Source organism: Nycticebus coucang, chromosome 17 (genome assembly GCF_027406575.1).
Source record: "Nycticebus coucang isolate mNycCou1 chromosome 17, mNycCou1.pri, whole genome shotgun sequence".
Lineage (NCBI taxonomy): Eukaryota > Metazoa > Chordata > Mammalia > Primates > Lorisidae > Nycticebus > Nycticebus coucang.
In genome coordinates, this window is record NC_069796.1 from 70904578 (window position 1) to 70926300 (window position 21723).

Sequence of the window (21723 nt, forward strand, 5' to 3'; positions counted from 1 at the left end):
TTAAAATATAGTTATTAATTTCGGTGTGTTTTTTAAAAACAGAAGGCAAGGATTATTGATCTCATTTAATAGAGGAGTAGAGAAGAGTAAGAGAGGATAAATTTTGCTCAGGTTCTCGTAGACAGCAACGTGAGTTCAAGCTGGAATTCAAAGCCACTGGAGTATCCTGAGAAGCCCAGCTCTTGAATGTTATCCCAGGGGAAAAGGGGACAGAGAAGGCAGAGAATTAAGAGTGTTTTCATCTCAGACTAGACAGAAGGGCCCATCATTCTTCATGTACGCTACTTGGATTTTAATCTCCATCTGGCAATTCCCCACGTGCTGAAGTAATGTTTGTCCTCAGTCTCTTATTTCCAAGTCTTTAATAAGACTACTCAGTTATACAGCACTCTGATATATGCCTGCCTGCATCACTCTTTCCGTATCTGTTCTCTCAATGTATAAAACCTTCAGAAATGTTAAGCAGGACTGCTCCTTTTTCAGCAAAAAGTTAAAGAAAAAAAAAAATTTTTTTTTTTTGAAGATCATGTGCCTGGGAGGAGATGAAACAAAGAATTCCTTGTAGCTGAAGTGGCTATTTTAGGTGTAGCGTAGCTATTTTAGGTGTCATGTTCTCCCAGATCTTGATTTTGTTCGGGGATTGGTGTGAAAATGAAGAGACTGTGTTTTTCTATTCTAGATATTGTTATTTATTTTGGAGAAGGAGTCAAAAGACGACATTTGACGATAGGGCTATCACGGCAGTTTTAAACTTGTGAATTAATACTCCTTGGGCCGATGGGTACATTCTCTCACCTCCACCCAATCCCCAGCTTCCATTTTTTATAAATCCTGCTATGGTACATGAGATGGGACACACTTGACCTAACTGCACTGTTGTTGCATAGAGAAATATATTGAGGAGCGATTTGGGAAATGAGACAATTGAGTTGCATGTGTTTGTTCCCCAAACTCTGGCCTGTTTTCCCATGGAGCATGTTTTACATCCTTCACCTCCACCCCCAGGGCAGCAGCTGCAAAGGAACACAAGCCCTTGTGGGGCTATGTGGCAGTATCTTCCCCATAACAGCCCAAGGAAGCACCAAGTCAGGATATTTGTACCCTCCCTGTATGTCTCCCCTACTGGAAGAGAGAGTAGCACTTTTTCATCAGGCCACGTACCTTTTTCATCAGAATAATATTATTTCTTCAGCAGTTCACACACCTCAGGCATGGTGTGTAATGTTGGTCAGCATGTTAAACTAGCAGACTGATGTGTTAGCATCTTCAAATTGTACCTAAGTATCTGGATGCCCAGGATATGTGCAGGGTCAGACAGAAAATGACCTAAAGTGCTTTTTCAGCCTAGGGGTTTGTTGTCTGAAACAAGTAACTCTTACATGAGTCAAATGCAGAGTAGACTAGATGAAGAGACCTCCCTGAGAAGATAAAGCCATTAGACCAGTGGCTCTCAACCTTCCTAATGCTACGACCCTTTAATACAGTTGCTGTGGGTCGTGACCCACAGGTTGAAAACCACTGCATTAGACAAAGCAATGAAGGGTGGGCATAGTGGCCATTTTAAAAGTCTGTGCTACATGGGAGCCGGGATTCTAGAGGTGTAGGCCTGGTTATGGTGTCATCAAATAATTTTACTACAAGTTCAAGTGACGGCTTCTTAAATTGAGCTTTCTGGAGTCTGAGTATGTGAAACTAACTCCAGTGAGTTCAACTTGAAATGGAAATTTTATTCTAATAGCACGGGGATTTTGTTTCTGTGAATACAAGTGTATAATTATACCCAGGTCTCTGATGGTTACTGGAATTAGGGGGTGGAAATGTGTACAAATTTTTCCTCCATCCTTCATCTCTGTACAGATACTTAATTCTCTTCTTACTCTGCAAATTGGCTTCTCCTATATCTGGTTTTCTGATTATAGGCAGGGGTTTCTGCTGACTCCCATTTTCCAAACATGCATGTTACAGATCCAGCTGCTAGAAGATAGTTAATTTAAATTACTTTGTCCTTTATCCATTTTCCCATATTCCTGGAGAAAATATTCTGTTTGGTTTAACGTGGGTCATGTGCTCACTCTTGTTGCAATCAAAATTTTACAGTGTGGTGGCCAAGAGGTCTCACTCATGGCACTGCCTTGCCAATGGATTCATATTCATATCTGTCCTTTGGTCTGGCTTTTGAAGAGGGGATGAGCTCCTTGGAACAGAGTCCACGTCTTGTTCATCTTTCTATCCATCACATTTGAAAGTTCTATCCTGCCATTTTGAAAGTTCACAGGAAGTGCTCCTTAAGTGAAAAGACGGAGGGACTGAATGGAGTCAAGTTCAGGTTACAGAATGTCTGATTCCTTCCTTACTTCAACTAATTGAACCTCTCCTTTCAATATCTCTTTATTACAATCCTCATTTGTCATAACTGTGAGACTGTAAATTATCACTAAGCATTTTAAGGAGAGGTGCAGTTCCCCTGAAATGAATTTTAATTCAGATTTAATTATTATCAAATCACATAAAAACACTTGGGTATAAGGAAAAGGGGATTCACACAGAAAGAGAGGTCATAAAATTTAACGTTGATTGATCAAGAGCTGGATGTTGGTTCATTTATTTTTGAAGTGTCTTCTTGCCAGAGATAAAATTTAACTTTCCATAATTTAGATAATAAGAGCTGTACATACAGTGCTACGTTCTTGAAATTTGGGTTGTTTTCAATGGTAGAAACTAAACATGTTGTTTAAAAAAATAAGAGAACACATGGAAGAGAGACAGAAGGAAATGGCAGATATTGGTGAGATCTGGATTCAAATCTTGGCTCTGCTGCTTTTATGTAATCCTTTTTAAAAATGCTTTTCTGTGATCTTAAGCCAAATTTCTTTATTTTATTTCTGATCCATATAATAAGGATAGGGTATCTAAATGCAGTGGTTGCTGTGTTGTTTAAAAAGACACCAAGTATCAAGTCTCTATTGTGGCTCAGTAATTACAACATTTCCATGTTAACCAGTGTGATGAAAATGTGTCCAACGGTCTATGAAACTAGTGTATGGTGCCCCATGATCACATTAATGTACACAGCTATGATTTAATAAAATAAATAAATAAATGAAAATGAAGAGTTGCAGATCCCTAGGTAAAGAGATTAATGATAATATAAATAAAACCCAATACAAACCATAAGATGCGGACGTCTCATGATAGATGAATCACTTGTCATAAGCAGGGACAAGGTAATGTAACCCCACGTGCTGTCCCTGTGGTTGGCGCATGTGGGAAATCTGCGGCTCGACTTGCTCATCCCTCGATATATTTTGAGTTGTTGCCTCTGCTCTGTGTCGTGAGTCCGTCCTGCTGGCCAAATCTACCTGTGACTGTTTAAAACCCTGCTGTTTCCATAAAGTGTGATGAAGTTGCATCTGAGTCACCAGCTGTCTCTGGGGTGTACCTTCTTTTCTGTGTTCACTCTTTGTCCTTTGGTGGCTGTCCTGTGGTGGCTGTTCCCAACAATGCTAACTACTTCAAGTTTCTGGAAACCTCTTTTGAGGACCAATATTAATTTATCTAGCATGGCTTTCTTTTCCATTTCCAGCATTTGAAGAGTGTATATCTTATGAAAGTGGGGTTTTGATGACTTCTTTGAGCCTTTATTTTTTTCCCCCACAAGAGTGGCCCTTCATTTTTATAATCAAAAGCAATGAAGAAGCCGATTCCGTTCCCAGGCAGTGGTACTAGAACACAAACATTTCATAGCATGAGAGATGTTGGTAATTGCTTTGGGAGGGAACATTCCCCTCTCAAAAACCAGAAACTACCTCGATATTTCAGGCAGTTCATCGTAGCTGTCTCCCGCAGAGCCTTTTATCTGCATGTATGGAAGAGTTTACGCTGTTGTAACATTTGATGCTGTATTAGACAACAGAGGGTAGTAGGCAAATGTGAGTGACTTTCATTTCCTTGAACCTCTGAACGATTACAGCATTATGTTTCTGGTGAATGGCAGTGCTAATAGCTGTAAAAATATAATAGTATACCTGAGGGATCCTTAGGAAATGCAGGGATGCAAGTACATAATTTTGAGATTGATGTTATTGAGTTATTTTTAAATTTGCACAAAATTTTCTATTGGGCTGTACCTTTTTAATCTTCTCCTTCATATCACCTATTGATTTACAACTAAGCTACAATGGTAAGCACAGGCTACAAAGAGTCCTTTTAATACGGGTTTGTATAAATGAACTCTTAAGCTATTATCCAAATTCTTACACCTTACTTCTTGATAAATACCCTTTTTCAGCCAGAATGGGTAGGAACTTCTTTCTCTGCTTTTGCAATCTTCTAAAGCTTAAACTATCAACATTTCGGGTCAGTTGGTAAATGGAATATCTTCTGCTTTCCTGTAAGTGCAAATTAAGATATAAAGACTTAAAAATGGCAGACTGAATAAGAAAATAATTTTATATCATCATTGCCACTTCTGATATTCACTGACAAACCTCAATGCCTGATAATAGTTGGCAAAATAATAATTAGCAGGAGCAGTCAGGCCCAAGTGCCAAACCCATATTATACAGAAAGGTCAAATTTCAAACTATTGTCACGAGAGCAGTTAAATACAACTGTATCTTCTCAAGAGATGCTTGCTTTGGTCTGTAGCCTAAGACAATGTATCAACTTCAAATCAATAACCTCCTACATATAACCAATTTCCTCTAGTAACATTGTACTGGTTATTGCCCCCACCCTGAATGTCTTGAGAGTTTTAATTAAAATTGCCCCAACCGTTCTGGGAAGGATAGCCTCATCTTCTGAAAGCTCCTTGGTGAGGAATTTTGAATGCGAAGCCACCCTTTGGCCAGAATCCTAAACTTCTTGTTTTCGGTTGCTCCCTATGTAATTAATAGCAGAGATTGGCATACCGTGGCCTAAAGGTCAAATCTAACTTGCTGGCTATTTTTGCAAATAAAGTTTTATTGATACACAGACACATCCATTCATTTAAGCGTCATTTAAAGCTGGTTCTGTGTTACAACAGTGGACTTGAAAAGTTGCCACAGAATCCTGTTATGTGCTCCCCAAAGTTACTATTTGAGTCTTCATAGAAAAATATTTGTTGGTTCTAGACAGATAGAATTGCTAGGCCTCAGCACATACTTTAAAAGATCATTTAAAGGTAGGACATCGATTAGGACTTCACATCCTAGCAGGGGCCAGCTCCTACTATTTGAGTACCATTTTAACAATTTCTAAGCTGTTGACAATATTTAGGCTTTGTTTCCTAATTAGAAGCAGGATTTACCTTGAATGAGAATACCTACCCTGTATTTGTTTGACAAAGCAGGAAGAAAATATGTCACAAAATTTGTATGAAAATTCTTATGTAAATGCTGAAGATTAACAATAGACCAGAAAAGGTGTTCTGGACAGTTAATCAGGAAGAATGACAACAATGGCTCTCGGCACTTTTAATCATTTTTTTCCCATCATTTTCTTCAGATGCCTCTTGAAACCCACAGCTATTTTTAACAAAGCTTTATCGGGTGCTCTATGATGGTGGGTTCTCTGCCAGCTCCTGGAGATAAATTCACCAGCAAGAGTCCCTGCCCTCACAGAAAATCTCATACACAGAACACAATGTCACCATCTCTCTCTAGATTTTGCACTTCAGTTCCTGCATTATGTCATCGTTGAAGCAGGGCTTTAATGAATGTTATCTGCTTTTTTTGTAATAAAAAAATAGAAAATATTGACTCTACCTCTTACATACATGCAATCAGATTCCTAACAAAAATGATGAATGTATGTTAGGCTGTGAACAATGTACATGTTGTAACCACCCCTGCCCCCACCAACTTTCTGGTTAGTGGGTGGAGCACACAAGGTTTAGACCATACATTCCAGTCTGCTGGGAGAGTCTCCAGGGGATCCCCCTGCGCTTTATTCCTTCTCTTTCTCCTAGATATATCCCGTTTACATCCTCCCCACAAAATCTCTAAATTGCCCTAGTTTTAGCCTCCATACTTATCTGCTCTCCCAAGGCCCTTCTACCTGTCTCTTTTTCATGCAGTCATTTGGACCCATCTCAATTCCTCAAATTCTGCATCTATAGTTTAGGTACAGTGAACAACAGGATTTCCAGTTACCAGGATCTACTTTCCAGAACAGGTAGTGAGTTGTTTATAAATGACCGTTCTTTTTCATGTCATGTTTATCATAGGTGTTATCATTTCTATGATGAACTTAGTATGGTCTGTTTAAAAGACAGGGTAAAGACCTGGCATGATGGCTCAACCTGTAATCCCAGCACTCTGGGAGGCCGAGGTAGGTGGAGTGCTTGAGCTCAGGAGTTCAAGACCAGACTGAGTGAGAGTAAGACCCCATCTCTATTAAAAATAGAAAAACTGGCCGAGCATCGTGGTGGGTACCTGTAGTCCCAGCTACTCAGGAGGCTGAGGCAAGAGAATCTCCTGAGCAAAGAGTGTGAGGTTGTTGTGAGCGTGAGCTATTATGCCACAGCACTCTACCCAGGGCCACCAAGTGAGACTCTGTCTCAAAAATAAATAAGTTAAATTAAATACAGGGTAAATTGTGTTTGATTTGATTAAGAATGAGGGATATTCTTCGTTTCAGATTTTCAGTATGAGTGAAACTGTTTTCAGGCAGCAAAAGTAGAATACCAAGTGGGGTTATTAATAATTGCGTTTCCATCCTAAGATAGAGCGACACAGCTGACCCTTCCAGCTCTGAAACACAGCAGCCTAACAGATACCACTTAGAATACCGGTCATCGTCAGAAGAAATAGAAAATAATTGATGGCAGTGATGAGGATGGTAGCAGTGATGGTGGAGTCTGTCACTGTGTGAGCACGTTATTAGAAGATTGACATTCTCACAATGCCTCTAAGTAGGTACCCCACCCCTATTTTCCAGGTGAGGAAACAGAGGCCGATCCCTTTCAGCTTTCCCTTGTCCCTTCCCGTGGTATCTCTCTCCTCTGTTTTCATCATTGACAGTATATAGGAGTGCTTGCATATACGGGCCAATCAGGTGTTTTCCTTATTGAGTTCATCGAAATGGTGATGTGGCTGGTGACTGGCACGAGGCAACAGCATTCATTGAATGGGAAGAATGAGGGTCAAGGACATTTACAAATCCAATGACTAAAACAAGCACCTAAGAGAATGCTCTAAGACTGCCCTTTCCTCTGACTTGCCATTTTTCTAATGAAGGCAGGTCTTGGAGTCAGGAAGCTGGATCCGTCACAATCCTGGCATGAACACTTTTTAGATGGGTTAAAATTATCAAGTTACTTAAGCTCTCGGTCGGCATTCCTCCACCTCTGAAACCAAGGATGTTTATGCCGTGCATTGTGCAATTAGTGACCAGGGACCTTGGGAGACTAACTCAAGGCCTGGCATTGGGTAGGAATTCACGAAATGGGGGCTTGACTTGACAAGGGCTTTGAAGTTATGCCCTCTACTCATCAGCCTTGTGTGCAGAGAGGGGCACGTTCAGTGGGCTGGGAAGAAAGTGTTAAATTCTTTCCTTCATTAGGTTTTGAGGCTGCAGGCTCATGGGTTTGCTCTGCTCCCTCTCCCAGCTCTGCATGGTGGGGAGGAGGAGTGGGAAGGGACTGTCTTTCCGGTTACAGTAACTTAGCCAGTGCCTAAGGTACAGCCATCTGCTCGGTTCCTGGTCTCGAGAGACACATAGGAAAATGGGAGGAGAGTTGATGGGCCTGCATGTGGGGAAGGTGGAGCTGAGGAGGTAAAGGCTTTGGTAAACTTCCACATTTCACAGTGAAATTTTCGCAGGAGGTGTAACCATGCTGACTTTCTTGAATGTTAAACAGTTTGGGCCGGAGGTAGGGAGAAGGCTCAGAATTAGATTAAATACCAATCTGAAGTAGATGTTTGCCTTTCCATTGCTATTCAAATAAGACTACATACAAACATACAAGCTTACACTATCGTGGCAAATATCTAGACTTGTGAGGTGCATGTTATCCCTTCGGCTTTTGTTGATTAGGACTGCAAGTGTGTAAAAATGTCTTTGCATTTTGCAATTCTTAACATTCATAGACCCAAGCAGATCCTGGCTCTGCGCTCACCATTTCCTGTGCGAATGGCTCCAGGGACACGAACAGATTCTAAAAGGCAGAAACTCGTAGCTTTGAGACTAGAGAGCAAAACACAGTTGTGAATTTGCTTATTCTTCTTGCTCTGAACATTAACCAGAGTTGGCTTTTTATTCTCAGACATATCAATATTGTGGCACTAGGGAATGGGAGGCAAATTGCCTTTGACCTCTTATTTACCAGCGGATTAAATCACCAGCCCACTGTCTTCCTCTTCAGTAGATTTTACACCAGATTTTCCTTGGTCCACTCAGAGGTCACAGGGATATTCAGTATCTAAATATTTTGGAGTGTATCTATGTTCAGAATTGTGCTTAAGTGTTTCAAAGAGAAGAGGCCAGGTTTCACACTTAGGTCCATCAGAGCCCTACTTGGGGACGAAAGAAGGCAGAGTGAGGAAACCCCTTCCCCATATCAGCTTCCCCTCTCTTCTGTGTGGGGTTATTTGTTGCATTTCACTTGGTACTTTAAAGATTTTTAAATAAACCACTTTCGTGGAGGAGTTCTAAGACACAGGAAAGGAATCTGTGAATGCACTGTTTTTAGGTCGACTTAGCATTTCTGCTTTAGGGTAATAAGCAAAATTTGCAGAGGAAAAGAGGAGAAAGGGATGACGTGTTATCCATTACATCTTTTTAAAGAGAAAAACATGGCACCTGCAATACTGAAGAGACAAGTTGGCAATCCAATTAATGTATTATCAGAAGGAAGAGAGATTTTCTACAAAAGCTTTCTGATTGAACTTTTAAAATATATATTTTTAACTACAAACATGTTCATGTCATGAAACTTTTTATTAGGTTTCTAAGATATCTGTGACACTGGCTCAGTTATGAAACAAGAAAATTTGATTCGCATTTACTAACCCTCCTCAACTTCCTTCTAGGCAAACTTTTTCAAAGGTTTATCAGGATTTTTAAGTGGGGAAAGAAAAGCAGCCACATTGGTCTCTGTTTAGAATTAACAGAGACTTATTTCATGTGGGCATTTGGAAATGGCTGGTAGGACACCTCTGAAGGTCCATAGTCATTTGATAAGATACAAGTGTTCAAGCATAATAAAATAATGTCTGGGAAGTGACAAAGGCCAATGGTGAGGGTGAGGCAAGTTTAAACGGCCCACAGTATTAGGTGTGACAGAGAAAAAGGAATTTCCATCAGATACACCCCAACTTCACCTCTATGTCATTCATGCACGCATTTACACACACACACACACCCCTTGTCCAAGCACGCACGCTATAGCAGGCACACACACACTATCTCAAATGGGCTGTCAGTGATTAACAAGTCAACCCCCTTAAGTAGTAAGATATTCTGAAAAGTTAATAGTGAACAGTGTTACAGCTCATAGAATTAGTTAATTAGACAAAGGCTTGCAGGCAAGATCTCGGCAGTCTGTTCTGCTAAAGTGATGGAACCCACTTAGACAACTGATGAAAAAAGCAACGTGAACACTCTTCAAGGGAGGAAATGTGGAATGTAACAGAATAAAGACTCAGCGTAGCAGTAACGAACTGGCAGAAGCATTGCCATTCAGCGATTGCCATTTGTCAGTGATGGAAAAGGTGGAGGCTTGGGGATAAGATTCATAATTTTGGTTACCATCTTTCCTACTGCTTCAAGGCAATTTTAATTACTTTTTAAAAGCAGTCTCTAAAGGTGCATTTCCCCGTGTGAATTGTTGACCTTATCTTTCAAGGACGACTATGCTGAGAGTGCTTACCATAGTAGGCCATAAATGCATTTTATTAAAAGATGGATATTTTACCATATTAGGGTTAAGAGTAATATCTTATCATTTTAGAATTGTTTTAAAAAGAAAAACAAACAGTTAACAAATGCTCTTTTGTATTATTATTATTGCTTAATATTTCGATGTAGCAATTGTCTGATTCCTTTACTGAATGTATTTATGTTCATTCGTTCTTTACAAGGATTTTGTTTCTAATTCTTATCTTAAACATTGTTATTGTTATTAAATTTTAAGTCTTTTCTGTGAAGGCAAAAAAATGGAAACCTAATTAACACATGTATATGTAAAAATAAAAATTTAAATTAAAAAAAAAAGATATATGAGATAACAAATGCTCTTTTGTATATAGTACCTGGCTCTTTGGGATCCTTTCCAGGGGCCACAAAGCTATTTCTGTTTCTTTTATATCAAAAGTCACATAAACAATATTTGCTAAGCAGGAGCTTCAATAAACTGGCTCTAAATATGAAAGGAGTGATAAAATAATAATAGTATTTTTTTTTTTTTTTAAGTGGAGCCTGTTGACCCAGCGTGGGAGTTCGCACCTGTAGCCCTAACACTCCGGTACACTGAGGTGGATGGATTGCCTGAGCTCAGGAGTTAGAGGCCAGTGGGAGCAAGAGTGAGATCCCATCTCTACTAAAAATAGAAAAACAGGCCAGGCGCTGTGGCAGGTGCCTATAGTCCCAGATATTTGGGAGGCTGAGGCAAGAGGATCGCTTGAGTCCTAAGAGTTTGAGGTTGCTGTGAGCTGTGATGCCACAACACTCTACCCAAGGCGACAGAGTGAGACTCAAAGTGATTGAGTGAGAATTTGCTCAAAGTGATGGAGTGAGAATTTGTCTCAAAGAAAAACAAACAAAAAGTGGAGCATGTATACATAGTTTAAAATTGTGAGTTATCTTCCAGAACAGATTTTTATTTTCATGGTAGTTTGGGCCCAGATATGCTGCACTGCTTTCTTTCTTGCTTAGTATGTGTTTTATTTGGCTGTAACTATCAAATCACGCACAGTCTGAGAGGTATGATAACACAAAATATCTCATGGACCCTTTAGTCAATTTCTGCCAATGGCAGCATCTTGCATAGCACCTATAACATAGCCAGGATGTTGACAAGGATAAATACAAGACCTAAAACATTTCTATCACCACAGTCTTTCTCTGCCCATTTAAAGCCATACTAACTTCTTAGCCCTAACAGTGTTTTCCATTTCTGTAATTTTGTCATTTTATGATTGTTATGCAATGGAGCTATACAATCAATATGTAACCTTTGGGATTTTTTTTGCACTCACCATTATTTTCTGGAGATTCATCTTGGTTGTTGTGTGTAAGAATAGTGCTTTTTTATTATTGCTGAGCAGTATTTCATCACTGAGCAGTATTTCATGGCATCAGTGTACCACAGTTTGTTTAACCAGGCACCCATTGGAGAACATCTGGGTTGCTTCCAGTTTGGGGCTTTTATGAATGAACATTTTGCTCTAAATATTTGTGTACCGGTTTTTGTGTGAACATAAGTTTTCATTCTCTGGAATAAATGCCCAGGAGTGCAATTACTGGTTGTATGTCATTTACACATTTACTTTTGCTTTTGTTTTGCCTTGTTTTGTTCTGTTATTGTTATTTTTAAAGAAACTGCTGATTTCTTTTCCAGGGTAGTTGTACCATTTTATGTTTGGGCTAGTAGTGGGTGAATAATCCAGTTTTCCCACATCCTTGCCAGCACTTAGTGTTATCGCTATTTTTTTTTTTAATTTTAGCCATTCTGATAGTTTTGTTTTAGTATCTGATAGTGATATTGATTTGCATTTCTTTCATGGCTAATGATGAACATGTTTTTCATGTGTATGTTTCTCATTTATATGTCCCATTTGGTGAAATGTTATTCTGTAACTTTTGCCAATTTTTGAATTGGATTGTTTGGACTTTTTATAGTTGAGTTTTGAGTGATATTTATATATTCTAGATATTTGTCCTTTATCACATAGGTAGCTTGAAAATAATGTTCTTTTAGTCTGTACATTGTCTTTTGATCTTCCTAACAGAATCTTTTGCACAGCACATTTTTTAAATTGGATGAGTGCAATTTATTGATTTTCCCTGTTATGAATTATGCATTTAGTCTCAAGTCTAAAGATTTTTTCTTTTTTACATATTTTTTAAAACTTTTCTAAAAGTTCTATACTTATATCTAAATCAGTAATCCATTTTTGAATTATTAATAGTATAAAGTGCAAAACCAAGTGTAGGGTTTTATTTGTTTATTTGTGTTTGGCCTATGGCTATCCAGTTGCTGCAGCTCCCTTCGTTGAGAATGCTGTCTGACTCCACTGAATTGCTTCAGCACCTTCCTTACACATCAGTTGGGCTTATTTGTGTGGTGTTCTGGATCTGGGTTCTCTATTCTATTATAAATTTAAGTGTCTGTCCCTTTTCCAGGACCACATAGAACTGATTATTGTGGCTGTATAAGTTCTTAAAATTGGATAGACTTACTCCTCTCACTTTCTTCTTTTCTTAAAAATCATTTCAGCTATTCTAGCTCCTGCGTCTTTCTATATAAACTTTAAATCTTATCTATATCTACAAAAGGTTTTGCTGGGACTTGATAGGAATTTCATGCAACCTATATATCAATGTAGGGAGAACTGATATGTTCACTCTGTTGAGTCTTGCAGTCCACAACACAATATGTCTCTCCATGTAAACCTCCTTTAATTCCATCAGTGTGATACAGTTTTCAGCATATAATTCCTGCACATATTTCTATAGACTTATATCTAAGTGTTTCATTCTTTGAGTGACTATAAATGGTATTGTATTTTGATTTACAGTATCCATGTATTCAATGCTAGTAGAGTAAAATGAAATTGATGTTTTCATGTTTACCTTGTATCCTGTGACTTTGGGGAACTCACATATGCTAGTTCTAGAAGTCCTCTTATAGATTCCTTAGAATTTTTCCACATATACAATCATGTCATCTGTAAACGAGACAACATTTCTTTCTTTCTGATCAGTAGGCCTGTCTTTCCCTTTTTTGTGTTACTGAACTATTTAGAAGCTCCAGGATTGTATTGAGTAAGACTGGCAAGAGCAGATACCCTCCCTTGCTCCCTTTCTTTTACTGTTAACTGTTATCTTAGGTGTCAGTATTTTGTTGATGATCTTTATCAAATTAAGGAAGTTCTCACTTTTCCCATTTTTGGAGAATTTTTATTTTTTGAGTGGATGTGGACTTTTACTAAATACTTTATCTGCATTGATTGACATTATCCTGTGATTAGAATTTATAGCCAATTAATATGATGGATTATATTCTTAGATTTTAAAATAATGAGCCAGCCTTGCATCCCAGAATAAACCTTTTTGGTTATGGTGTATAATTATTTTTATGTATTGCTGAATTCTGAATTTTTCTCTGCTTATTGCTGAATTCTGAATTATCTTTGCTAATATAAGGATTTTTGCATTTATATTTATGGAGGATATTGGTCTTCAGTTTTCTTTTATTGTACTATCTTTGTCCAATTTTGGCATCAGGGTAATAATAGTAACTTCATAAAATTACTTGGAATGTGCATATTCCTCTTCAATTTTCTGGAGCAGATGTTGTAGAATTGGTGGTTAATTCTTCACTCTTGATCTTAGCCAAAAAGCCGAGAAGCAATGGTCTTACTTTTTTAAATATTTGGTAGTATTCTCCAGTGAAACCATCAGGAACTGTTGTTCATTTTTGTGTTTCTGTGTGAGTTGTAAAATTACAAATTAGATTACACTAATACAGTTTGAGTTGCCATTTTATTTCTTATTTTCTATTTATTTCCCCATTTTCCGTGTTTTTCATTTCTGTTTTCTTCTTCATACTGCCTAGAAGGTAACAAAACACTTTCTAGAACTTTATTTTGATTTTACCCATGGTGATTTTTAGTGCAACTCTTTGTATCACTTTGTAGTTATTACATTATACAGACACATCTTATCACAGCCTACTGCTTCTATAATTTTACCAGTTTTAGTGAAGTGTGAAACCTCACTAACCTTTGCATTCTCTTACCTTTCCTATATAATTATTAAAATATGTTCTCTACATACCATTAGAATTACATCAGAGATACAGCATTACAATTTTTGTTTCAGCCATTAAAAATGTATTTGAAAACTCAAAAGGAGAAAGAAGGTGTATTAAAAATACTCAAATTTTTGCTTACTGTGTTCTTTTTCCTTCTTGATGTTCTAAGATGCTTCCTTTAATTGCTCCCTTTCTGTTTAGAGAACTGCTTAGCCATTCTTTTGAAATAAGTCTACTTGTGAGAAATGTTCTTAGTTTTCCTTCATCTCAGAATTTCTTGATTTTTCCTTCTTTCCAGAGGGATATTTTTGTTGGATATAGAATTCTGGGTTGAAGTTCTTTTTTCTTTCACTACATGAAAAGCATTGAGCTACTTTCTGGTGGCCTCTGTGGTTTCTAATGGGAAATCCACTGTTGTTCACATTGTTTTCTATTATAGGTAAGATATAATTCTTTCTCACACTGCTTTCAAGCATTTTTTCTTTGTCTCACTTTTCAGAAGCTTGACAGTTATCATATGTCTTGATACGAATGCATTTAGATCTGTCTGGGATTCACTTGATTTTTTGAACTTGTACCATATGTCTTTTGCAAATTTAGGATGTATTTAGCACTTTTTCTCTATTTCTCTTCCTGAAACTCTGAGGACATGCAAATTAAATATTTTGTTATCACTGTATAGATCTCTGAGGCTTTGTGCATTTTTTCAGTCTTTTATTTTCTTGTTATCTTAATTGGGTAATTTCTATTGATAATTATTTTCAAGTTGTCTTATTCTTTCCTCTATCCCTTCACTATGCTGTTGAGCCCATCTATTGAGTTTTTTCTTTTAATTATCGTATTTTTCAGTTCTAAAATTTCCACTGGAATCTTCTTTACATCTTCTCTTTGTTTGTTGAGAATATATATTTCTTTGATTATACTTTGTATTTTTTTATTTGTTTCAAGTGTGTGTGTAACTGTTCATTGAGTCAATTTCACAATGACATTTTTTTGTTTTGTTTTTTTTTTTCATGAGACAGAGTCTCACTCAGTCCCCCTGGGGTCAAGTGACCTGGTGTCATAACTCACAGCAACCTCAAAGTCTTAGGCTCAAGAGATCCTCTTGTCTCAACCACCCAAGTAGTCAGGCTGGTCTTAGAGTCTTGAGCTCAGGCCGTCCACCAGCCTTGGCCTCCCAGAGTGTGAGGATTACAGGCATCAGCAACCTCACCTGGCCTCATGATGGCTTTTTAAAAATGTATGTCAGATAATTCTAAAATTTTTACCATTTCAATGCTAGCTTCTATGAAATGCCTTTTAAAAAAAATTATTTCAAATTAAGATCTTTGGGTTCTTGTTATGGCAACATGGTCATTTGGGGTATTATGTTATGAGATTCTGGATCCTTTTGAAATCTTCTCCTTTAGCATTTTGTTCCCATTGGGAGTAGAAAACCAGGGGGTCCTATGAGGACAAGAGATACATTATTTCCTGGAAGGGATGAAACACCTGGCTCCCTTTTTGGTCTTCTCTGAATCTATTTTGGTTGGGATTGGGGCAGTCCCATTAGCATGGATGTGTAGGCTTTGCACGCGGCCTTCCCTGGTAGGGGCAGAGTCACAGTATTTTTCCATGGTCGTTGGCAGGAATAGGGTAGTTACTGTCTAAACATTTTCTTGCTGGTTAGGCTGCCATTTTTATAGTCTGTGGGCTATAGGAGGCTTTTGTTTGCTGTGCCCATAAATGCCTCTGTGTTGCTGGCTTAGTTAGCTCCAAGTCTGGGATATATAGGGCAAAAGAAAACCACAGGGAACTCTCCAGAGTTGAGATCTCTATTTGGGTTGCATCTTTTTTCCACCTTTTATACTTTATGTTTGTTTTACGTGTAACATCTAGGGTTTTTAGCTGCACCTTGTGAGGCAAATAGGGTAAAGTATATCTTTTCCATCTTCCTGTAAGCAGAAATTTCTAGACTCCTTGATTTTTTTAGAGACAAGCTGGGGAATCTATATTTTAACATAAACTCTTCTCTTTTAATATTTAAAATTAAAAAAAATTTTAAATAACAGGCAAGTTAAATACAAAATGAGCATTTGCCAATAGTCTGTGAACTCTGCTTAGTTTCTTAAGAAATGAGGTTACTCTAAGATTTGTCGATTTTTACCTCATTACATATAAATTTTCATTACTTATTCAGAGATGACATTGCTGACAAACTAGACTATCAAGGGCAGAGCCAACACAGAGAAATTTATCAGGAAAAGATCTCTGGGCAACTAAATTACACATCAAAATGTCCAAGCACTAAAGTTCTTATACTTTATTAATAGGTAATAAACCTTTAGGCTCCTGCTCTGACCATGGTTTAAAAAAATAAGTTAAAACCACACACACACATACACACATAGAAAGTCAGCCATCCTTCCCAAGCACAATACAAATTAGAAAAGATAGGATTTCATAAATCCGGCATGCTGAAAACATTAAAAAGTAAAAACTAACAGTGACATGAGAAAGAAGAAAATTACCAAATCGACTCAAAATACTCAGTTCCCACCATGGTCTTCAGTGTTGGTGCAAGATAGTTTTATATTCTTTCAATAAATGCTGAAGATGCCCCTTATCGGTGCCTTGCTTAAATATTGGGATTTATAATTTTAATAGATTGTAAATTTGGGGGATTTATATTATGGTCATCCCTCGCTGTCTTTTACAAATTTCCAACTATTTAACCAAGAAAAAAAAAGGTCTTTTTGGTAATCATTCAGGGGAAAAAATAACTAATTCTTACTGAGCCCTTATGATATGTTAGCATATCAGAAACTATACCGTACTATCTGTTTTAAATTGTTATGAAAATCCTGTGAAGCAGATACTATTCTTTTCCATTTTCACTTTTGAGAGACTGAGTTTAAAAGACCAGAAGGAACTGTTGACAAGAGCTCTGACTGGTCAGTGGCCACTGTAGGACTGGAATCCAATCAAAACCTCAATGGCCATATTCTTAAAGAGCTAGTAATAGGTATTTGAAATGTTGAAATCATACGGCAGCGATTAACAAAGAGAAATTTTGGCAACCCTGAACCGCGTTCATGTAGAGGAAACATTTGAATTGACTGTGCAGCAACAGCAACTCTCACGCCAATAGAGTTTGTGCTCTTCCAGCAGATCCTGGGGTCCTGACTCTGAAAGGTGTTTCTCAATTTCCTGAGCCAGGCACTCTAGTCGTCAGGAAAGTAACTACATACTATGTTTGGTTTTGTTTTTTTTATAAGCAACTGCTGTGGCGGTAGCATGACTGTGTTTGAAGTTCATCATAGATCTAACCTCTTTGTTTTTTTTTTTTTTTTTTTTTTTAGACAGAGACTCCCTCTGTAGAGTGTTGTGGCATCATCACAGCTCATAGCAACCTCACACTCTTGGGCTCAAGTAATCCTCTTTCCCTAGCCTCCCTAGCAGCTGGGACTACAGGCATGCCCCACCATGCCCAGCTAGTTTTTTTTCTATTTTTAGTACAGACGGGGTCAGTCTCTTGCACAGGCTGGTCTTGAACTCCTGAGCTCGAGCAATCCTCCCACCCCGGCCTCCCAGAATGCTTCATAGGTGTACTTTCTTTTTCGTTGCCAACTGTCAAATAAAACCTCCCACATTTACAGGCAATATTTGATAAATTGTACAAATAGTATAGATTGGGCGGGTCCCTGAGATCTGGAAGGAATCCTTGGTGTGAAAAGTCAAGGGAGAGGCTACCTAGCTTCTGGTGCCTTGGGGCAGATGCCTTCCACTTACGGTGTGTGCAGGCTAGCCCTTTGCTGTGCATAAGCATCTCATTACAGTGTGGTAAATAGCCAAGGAAGAGCAGAGGAACTTCAAACTACAGATTTGCTCCCAAGTGTTTCCTGACATGTTGAAGAGGCAGTGAGCAACAGTAGCCTGGAGAAAAATCATTACCCTGGCTCTGGGTTGTATGTTCCCTTTTAATTGACATTCGTATTTGTCCATTCCATCCAGGCCCTGGCCCTGTGGTCCATGCTATTTTACATGGCAAACAAAATCAATAAGAGCCTATCATTTGGAACTTGGAGGTGCCTAAGCGTTTTTGTATGTGTGTTTGTTGGTTTTTGTTTTGTTTTTGTCATATTTGCTGGGCATAAGGCTAGTGTTTTCTGAGAGATGTTTGGCATACACTTTCAGGCCAAGGGTGTCAAATGATGCAGACTGTAGTGATCCCTGGTGGCCAGTTCATGTGTCAGAGAGGTTCCCATCAGCTTTCTGGTTGGATTCAGAGCTCTTTCTCATTATCCCTTTTCTGCAGTGGGAATCTCATCAAGGAAGGTGACAGTCTGGGCTAAGGCTGATGACCAGAGGGTTGGGCCGGTCACACCTATTGTCAACAAGGTGTCCTGTTGGCAGGTGACTAGGCAGAAGATGGGACCCGGTGTGTCTGAGATACAGATTTGCAAAGGAGAGAAAACTGAGTAGGAGTTTGCTGAAGGCTCATTAAAGGAAGATTGTTTGCATGCCGAGAAAGCCTTATATTGATATTCTCCAGGCCTAGCTAGGAAATTTTATGTTAGTTGAATGTGACTTGGTACCATTGCGAAGCATTAATAGCACATATTTTTGTCTGGTGCTCAAAATTTCCTGCTGCACCTTTCTTTCTAGGATTTTTTTTTCTTTTTTTTGTATTTGTTTTCTCCCTGATCCTTCTGTAGCAAAAAGAGAAAGTAATTAAAGAAGGATAAGATCAGGTGGCTTTGAACTGCTTTCTAGTAAGATCTCGCATTAGACTGACAGACTTATCCTGTCATCTGTGCATATATAGAAAATCAAAAGATGAGGTTTTTTTCCTTTTTGCTATTACCTCTTTTCCCCTAAATCTATTAAATTAAAGAGCAAGAAAATTCATTTGCTGTATGGCGTTCTTCTACTTAGGATGATTTTTAGTATACATTAAGCTTTTGCAAAAGAGATTATGTAGGCCTGACCAACTTTGCCTTTTCATGGTTTCATCTGAGTCAGAGTGTGAATCAGAGCTGAAGGCAACATTTCTTGTAATCACAGTCTTGGTTTGTTTTCCTTGGTGTTTTTAGGTGGCAAGAGTGACAAGCGTCAAAACTCGGACCCAACTTCTCTGAAAGACCCGTGTTCTGCTGGATCTGGAATAATGGACGTCAAGGACCGAAGACACCGCTCTTTGACCAGAGGACGGTGCGGCAAAGAGTGTCGCTACACAAGCTCGTCCCTGGACAGCGAGGACTGCCGTGTGCCCACGCAGAAGTCCTATAGCTCCAGTGAGACGCTGAAGGCCTATGACCATGAGAGCAGGATGCACTACGGCAACCGAGTCACAGATCTCGTCCACCGCGAGTCCGACGAGTTTCCTAGACAAGGTCTGTGGAGCTGCCCCTGCTGATCTGGGCTGGGCTATGTCATGCCCTTGACTTGCATTGGTTGATGGCTGCTCTTGGAGACCCACGGCAACGTGGTTTTTAACAGACGTAACATACAGCAGACTCTTGGCCCACCAAGGGCATTTCTAAAACCACAGTGTGCCTCTAACCTGAGGAATATGAGATTATCTGTGGTTTTTAAAATTTTCTCCTTGAAGCCCCCTCACAAGCCTCAAATTTCCACCACTCTAGACATGGGGCTTTTTGAAACTCTTCTGTATAAAAACACATCATATCCCCCCCACCCCCACCCCCAGGGCCAAGATGTGGAGTTAATGCTGAGTCATTATACATTTTTCTTTGGGGCTTCAGAGCATAGGTGGGCGTGTGTATGTTATTTTCCAATTCCACTGGTTTAGCTCTCCCTCCTACTTTCCCCCAAATCTTATTTTCTTATACTATTTCAATCTGGGGGTGGGGGAGAGAATATTTTTCTTCCAAGCACTAATGGTTGGCATTATTTTCATGACCAATATTTATGAAGAATTCTGTTTTATCACTTGTCCAAGGTTGCTGTAAATGCATCAACGTGTAGACTAAAACAAAGCCACGCTGAGAGGCAGTGTGGCCAAGTTCACTCACTGACTCCGTGACTTGTGCGTTGAGTACCAGCCTCACGTGTGTGCAATTTACATTAATGGCTCAGCAAACTTACAAGCAAATGCACAAAAGTGCTAGGAAGGGTCACGGTGTCAGGGCCAAGGCCCTGCTTTGCTAGGTTATTGCATCATTTGTTTTATGACACCGATTCTTCATTTCTTGTCCCATGTCCTTGGCAGTGAATGTTGCAATGAGTTTAATTCCTAATGGGGTACCTTGACTTGAAATTCCACTCCTGGCTCCTTAGCTTCCTTAAAATACTTTTACTTTTTTTTTTTTCTTAGCCTATGTGTATGTGTGTGTGTGTGTGCGCGCGCCTGCTATTAATTAGCATTATAAATTTATAAGATTTATAAATCCACAACCCAGAGGTTGTCCTAAAAAACTTACTTTCATTTACTCTTAGTTTAGCCTAGCTCCAGCTTTTATATTTCACAGAATTGTTGAAAAAAATAAATAGGAAAACAATTAAAATTGAGTTTTTATTGCCACTGTAACCCTTGTAGAATACGATTTTTATTTAATCTTCATTCTTATTTTCTGGATTATCTTCATGTAAATGAAACACATGCTGATCCTCTTCCTTGAGACAAAAGGGGCAGGAGCTGCTTCTAATTGCTCTATATCAAAAGCTTCCATCTGTGAGTAACTTCAACAAGTGCTTTACTTTGTTAGAGTTCTCACCTGATCCCAAATTGCAGATAGTGAGAATTTGGGGAAAAAAATATGTGAAGAATCATTGATGAATTAATTAAGAAAGGGCTTAAATTTCCAATATATTATAAGAAAATTAGAACATCTATCTGTTATTTCTAAGAGCACCACTAACGGGAGACTCAAATATTTTGAAGGGTGATTCAGGTCCATGGTGGTTGAAAGCCTTTCATTTTCTGCCGTAGCTGTGGTTTCGTCTGCAGCGTGGCTGCGCGCGTGTCTGCTTCTCGTGGTTCTGTGCTGCAATGCACACTCTTCTTCCGAACTCTCATTAAAGGTGCCTCCCAGCTTCCGGACCATCGTGCACACCGAGCTGCAGATTCCAGGTTATTGTTGAATCATGGATTGGCCTGTCACCTTTTCTCTTATTAATATTTACATAAAATGAAACCAAGGGCTGGGATTTTATTTTCAAATATACCTTTCTTCTTCCTGTTTAATTTTGTTCCCCTCCTTTGATGATAATGGAAGTTGCGTGGCCATATCAAACTCATAGCTTTGCAATTAACAATTCACACATGCCGCGTGTTGTTACTGGGCCCATATTTGTTTGTGTAATGTGTTTGCATGAATTAAAAACTGTGCAGGCCAAAAGTAGAAATGAAAAGGCCTGGGAAAGTATTTGCATATGCAAGTGCAATTCCTTCTGAAGACATCTATGAATTTATGCATGAAAATGTAGTCAGAGTCTGAGTGGATCTACTTTGATGGGTTCTAAAATTGAACTCCGCAGGAAGTAAATAAGCACATATTTAAGGAGAGGAAGAACACGAGATACAATCTGGCAAGCAGCATATTCAGCTTGAAACTTAGCCACTACAGAGAGGGTTAAAGTAAATTTTATAGTCAGTAATAACAATATTTTCTTAAATGTCATGCATTTCCCATTTTATTTTCTTATTCATGAAATCAAAGAGCAGGATCATCTCGGTACTTATTAGCCTAGAGGTACATTAACAAGGATCATAGTGGGATCATCTCCTGCAGTGTTCTTATTTAAAACTCAAGACACTG

At 38.7% G+C, this 21723-nt stretch overlaps 1 protein-coding gene across 2 annotated transcripts in view; it reads left to right on the plus strand.

The window, feature by feature from the left end:
* The window catches only part of TENM2 (teneurin transmembrane protein 2), a 1234499-nt gene that overhangs the window by 204123 nt on the left and 1008653 nt on the right, over nt 1-21723 (plus strand). For both annotated transcript variants that reach the window (XM_053567520.1, XM_053567521.1), the window contains exon 2: nt 19036-19335. In XM_053567520.1, coding sequence (XP_053423495.1) covers nt 19110-19335 — 226 coding nt within the window. In that variant the 5' untranslated portion in view covers nt 19036-19109. The remainder of the gene's footprint in view (nt 1-19035; nt 19336-21723) is intronic.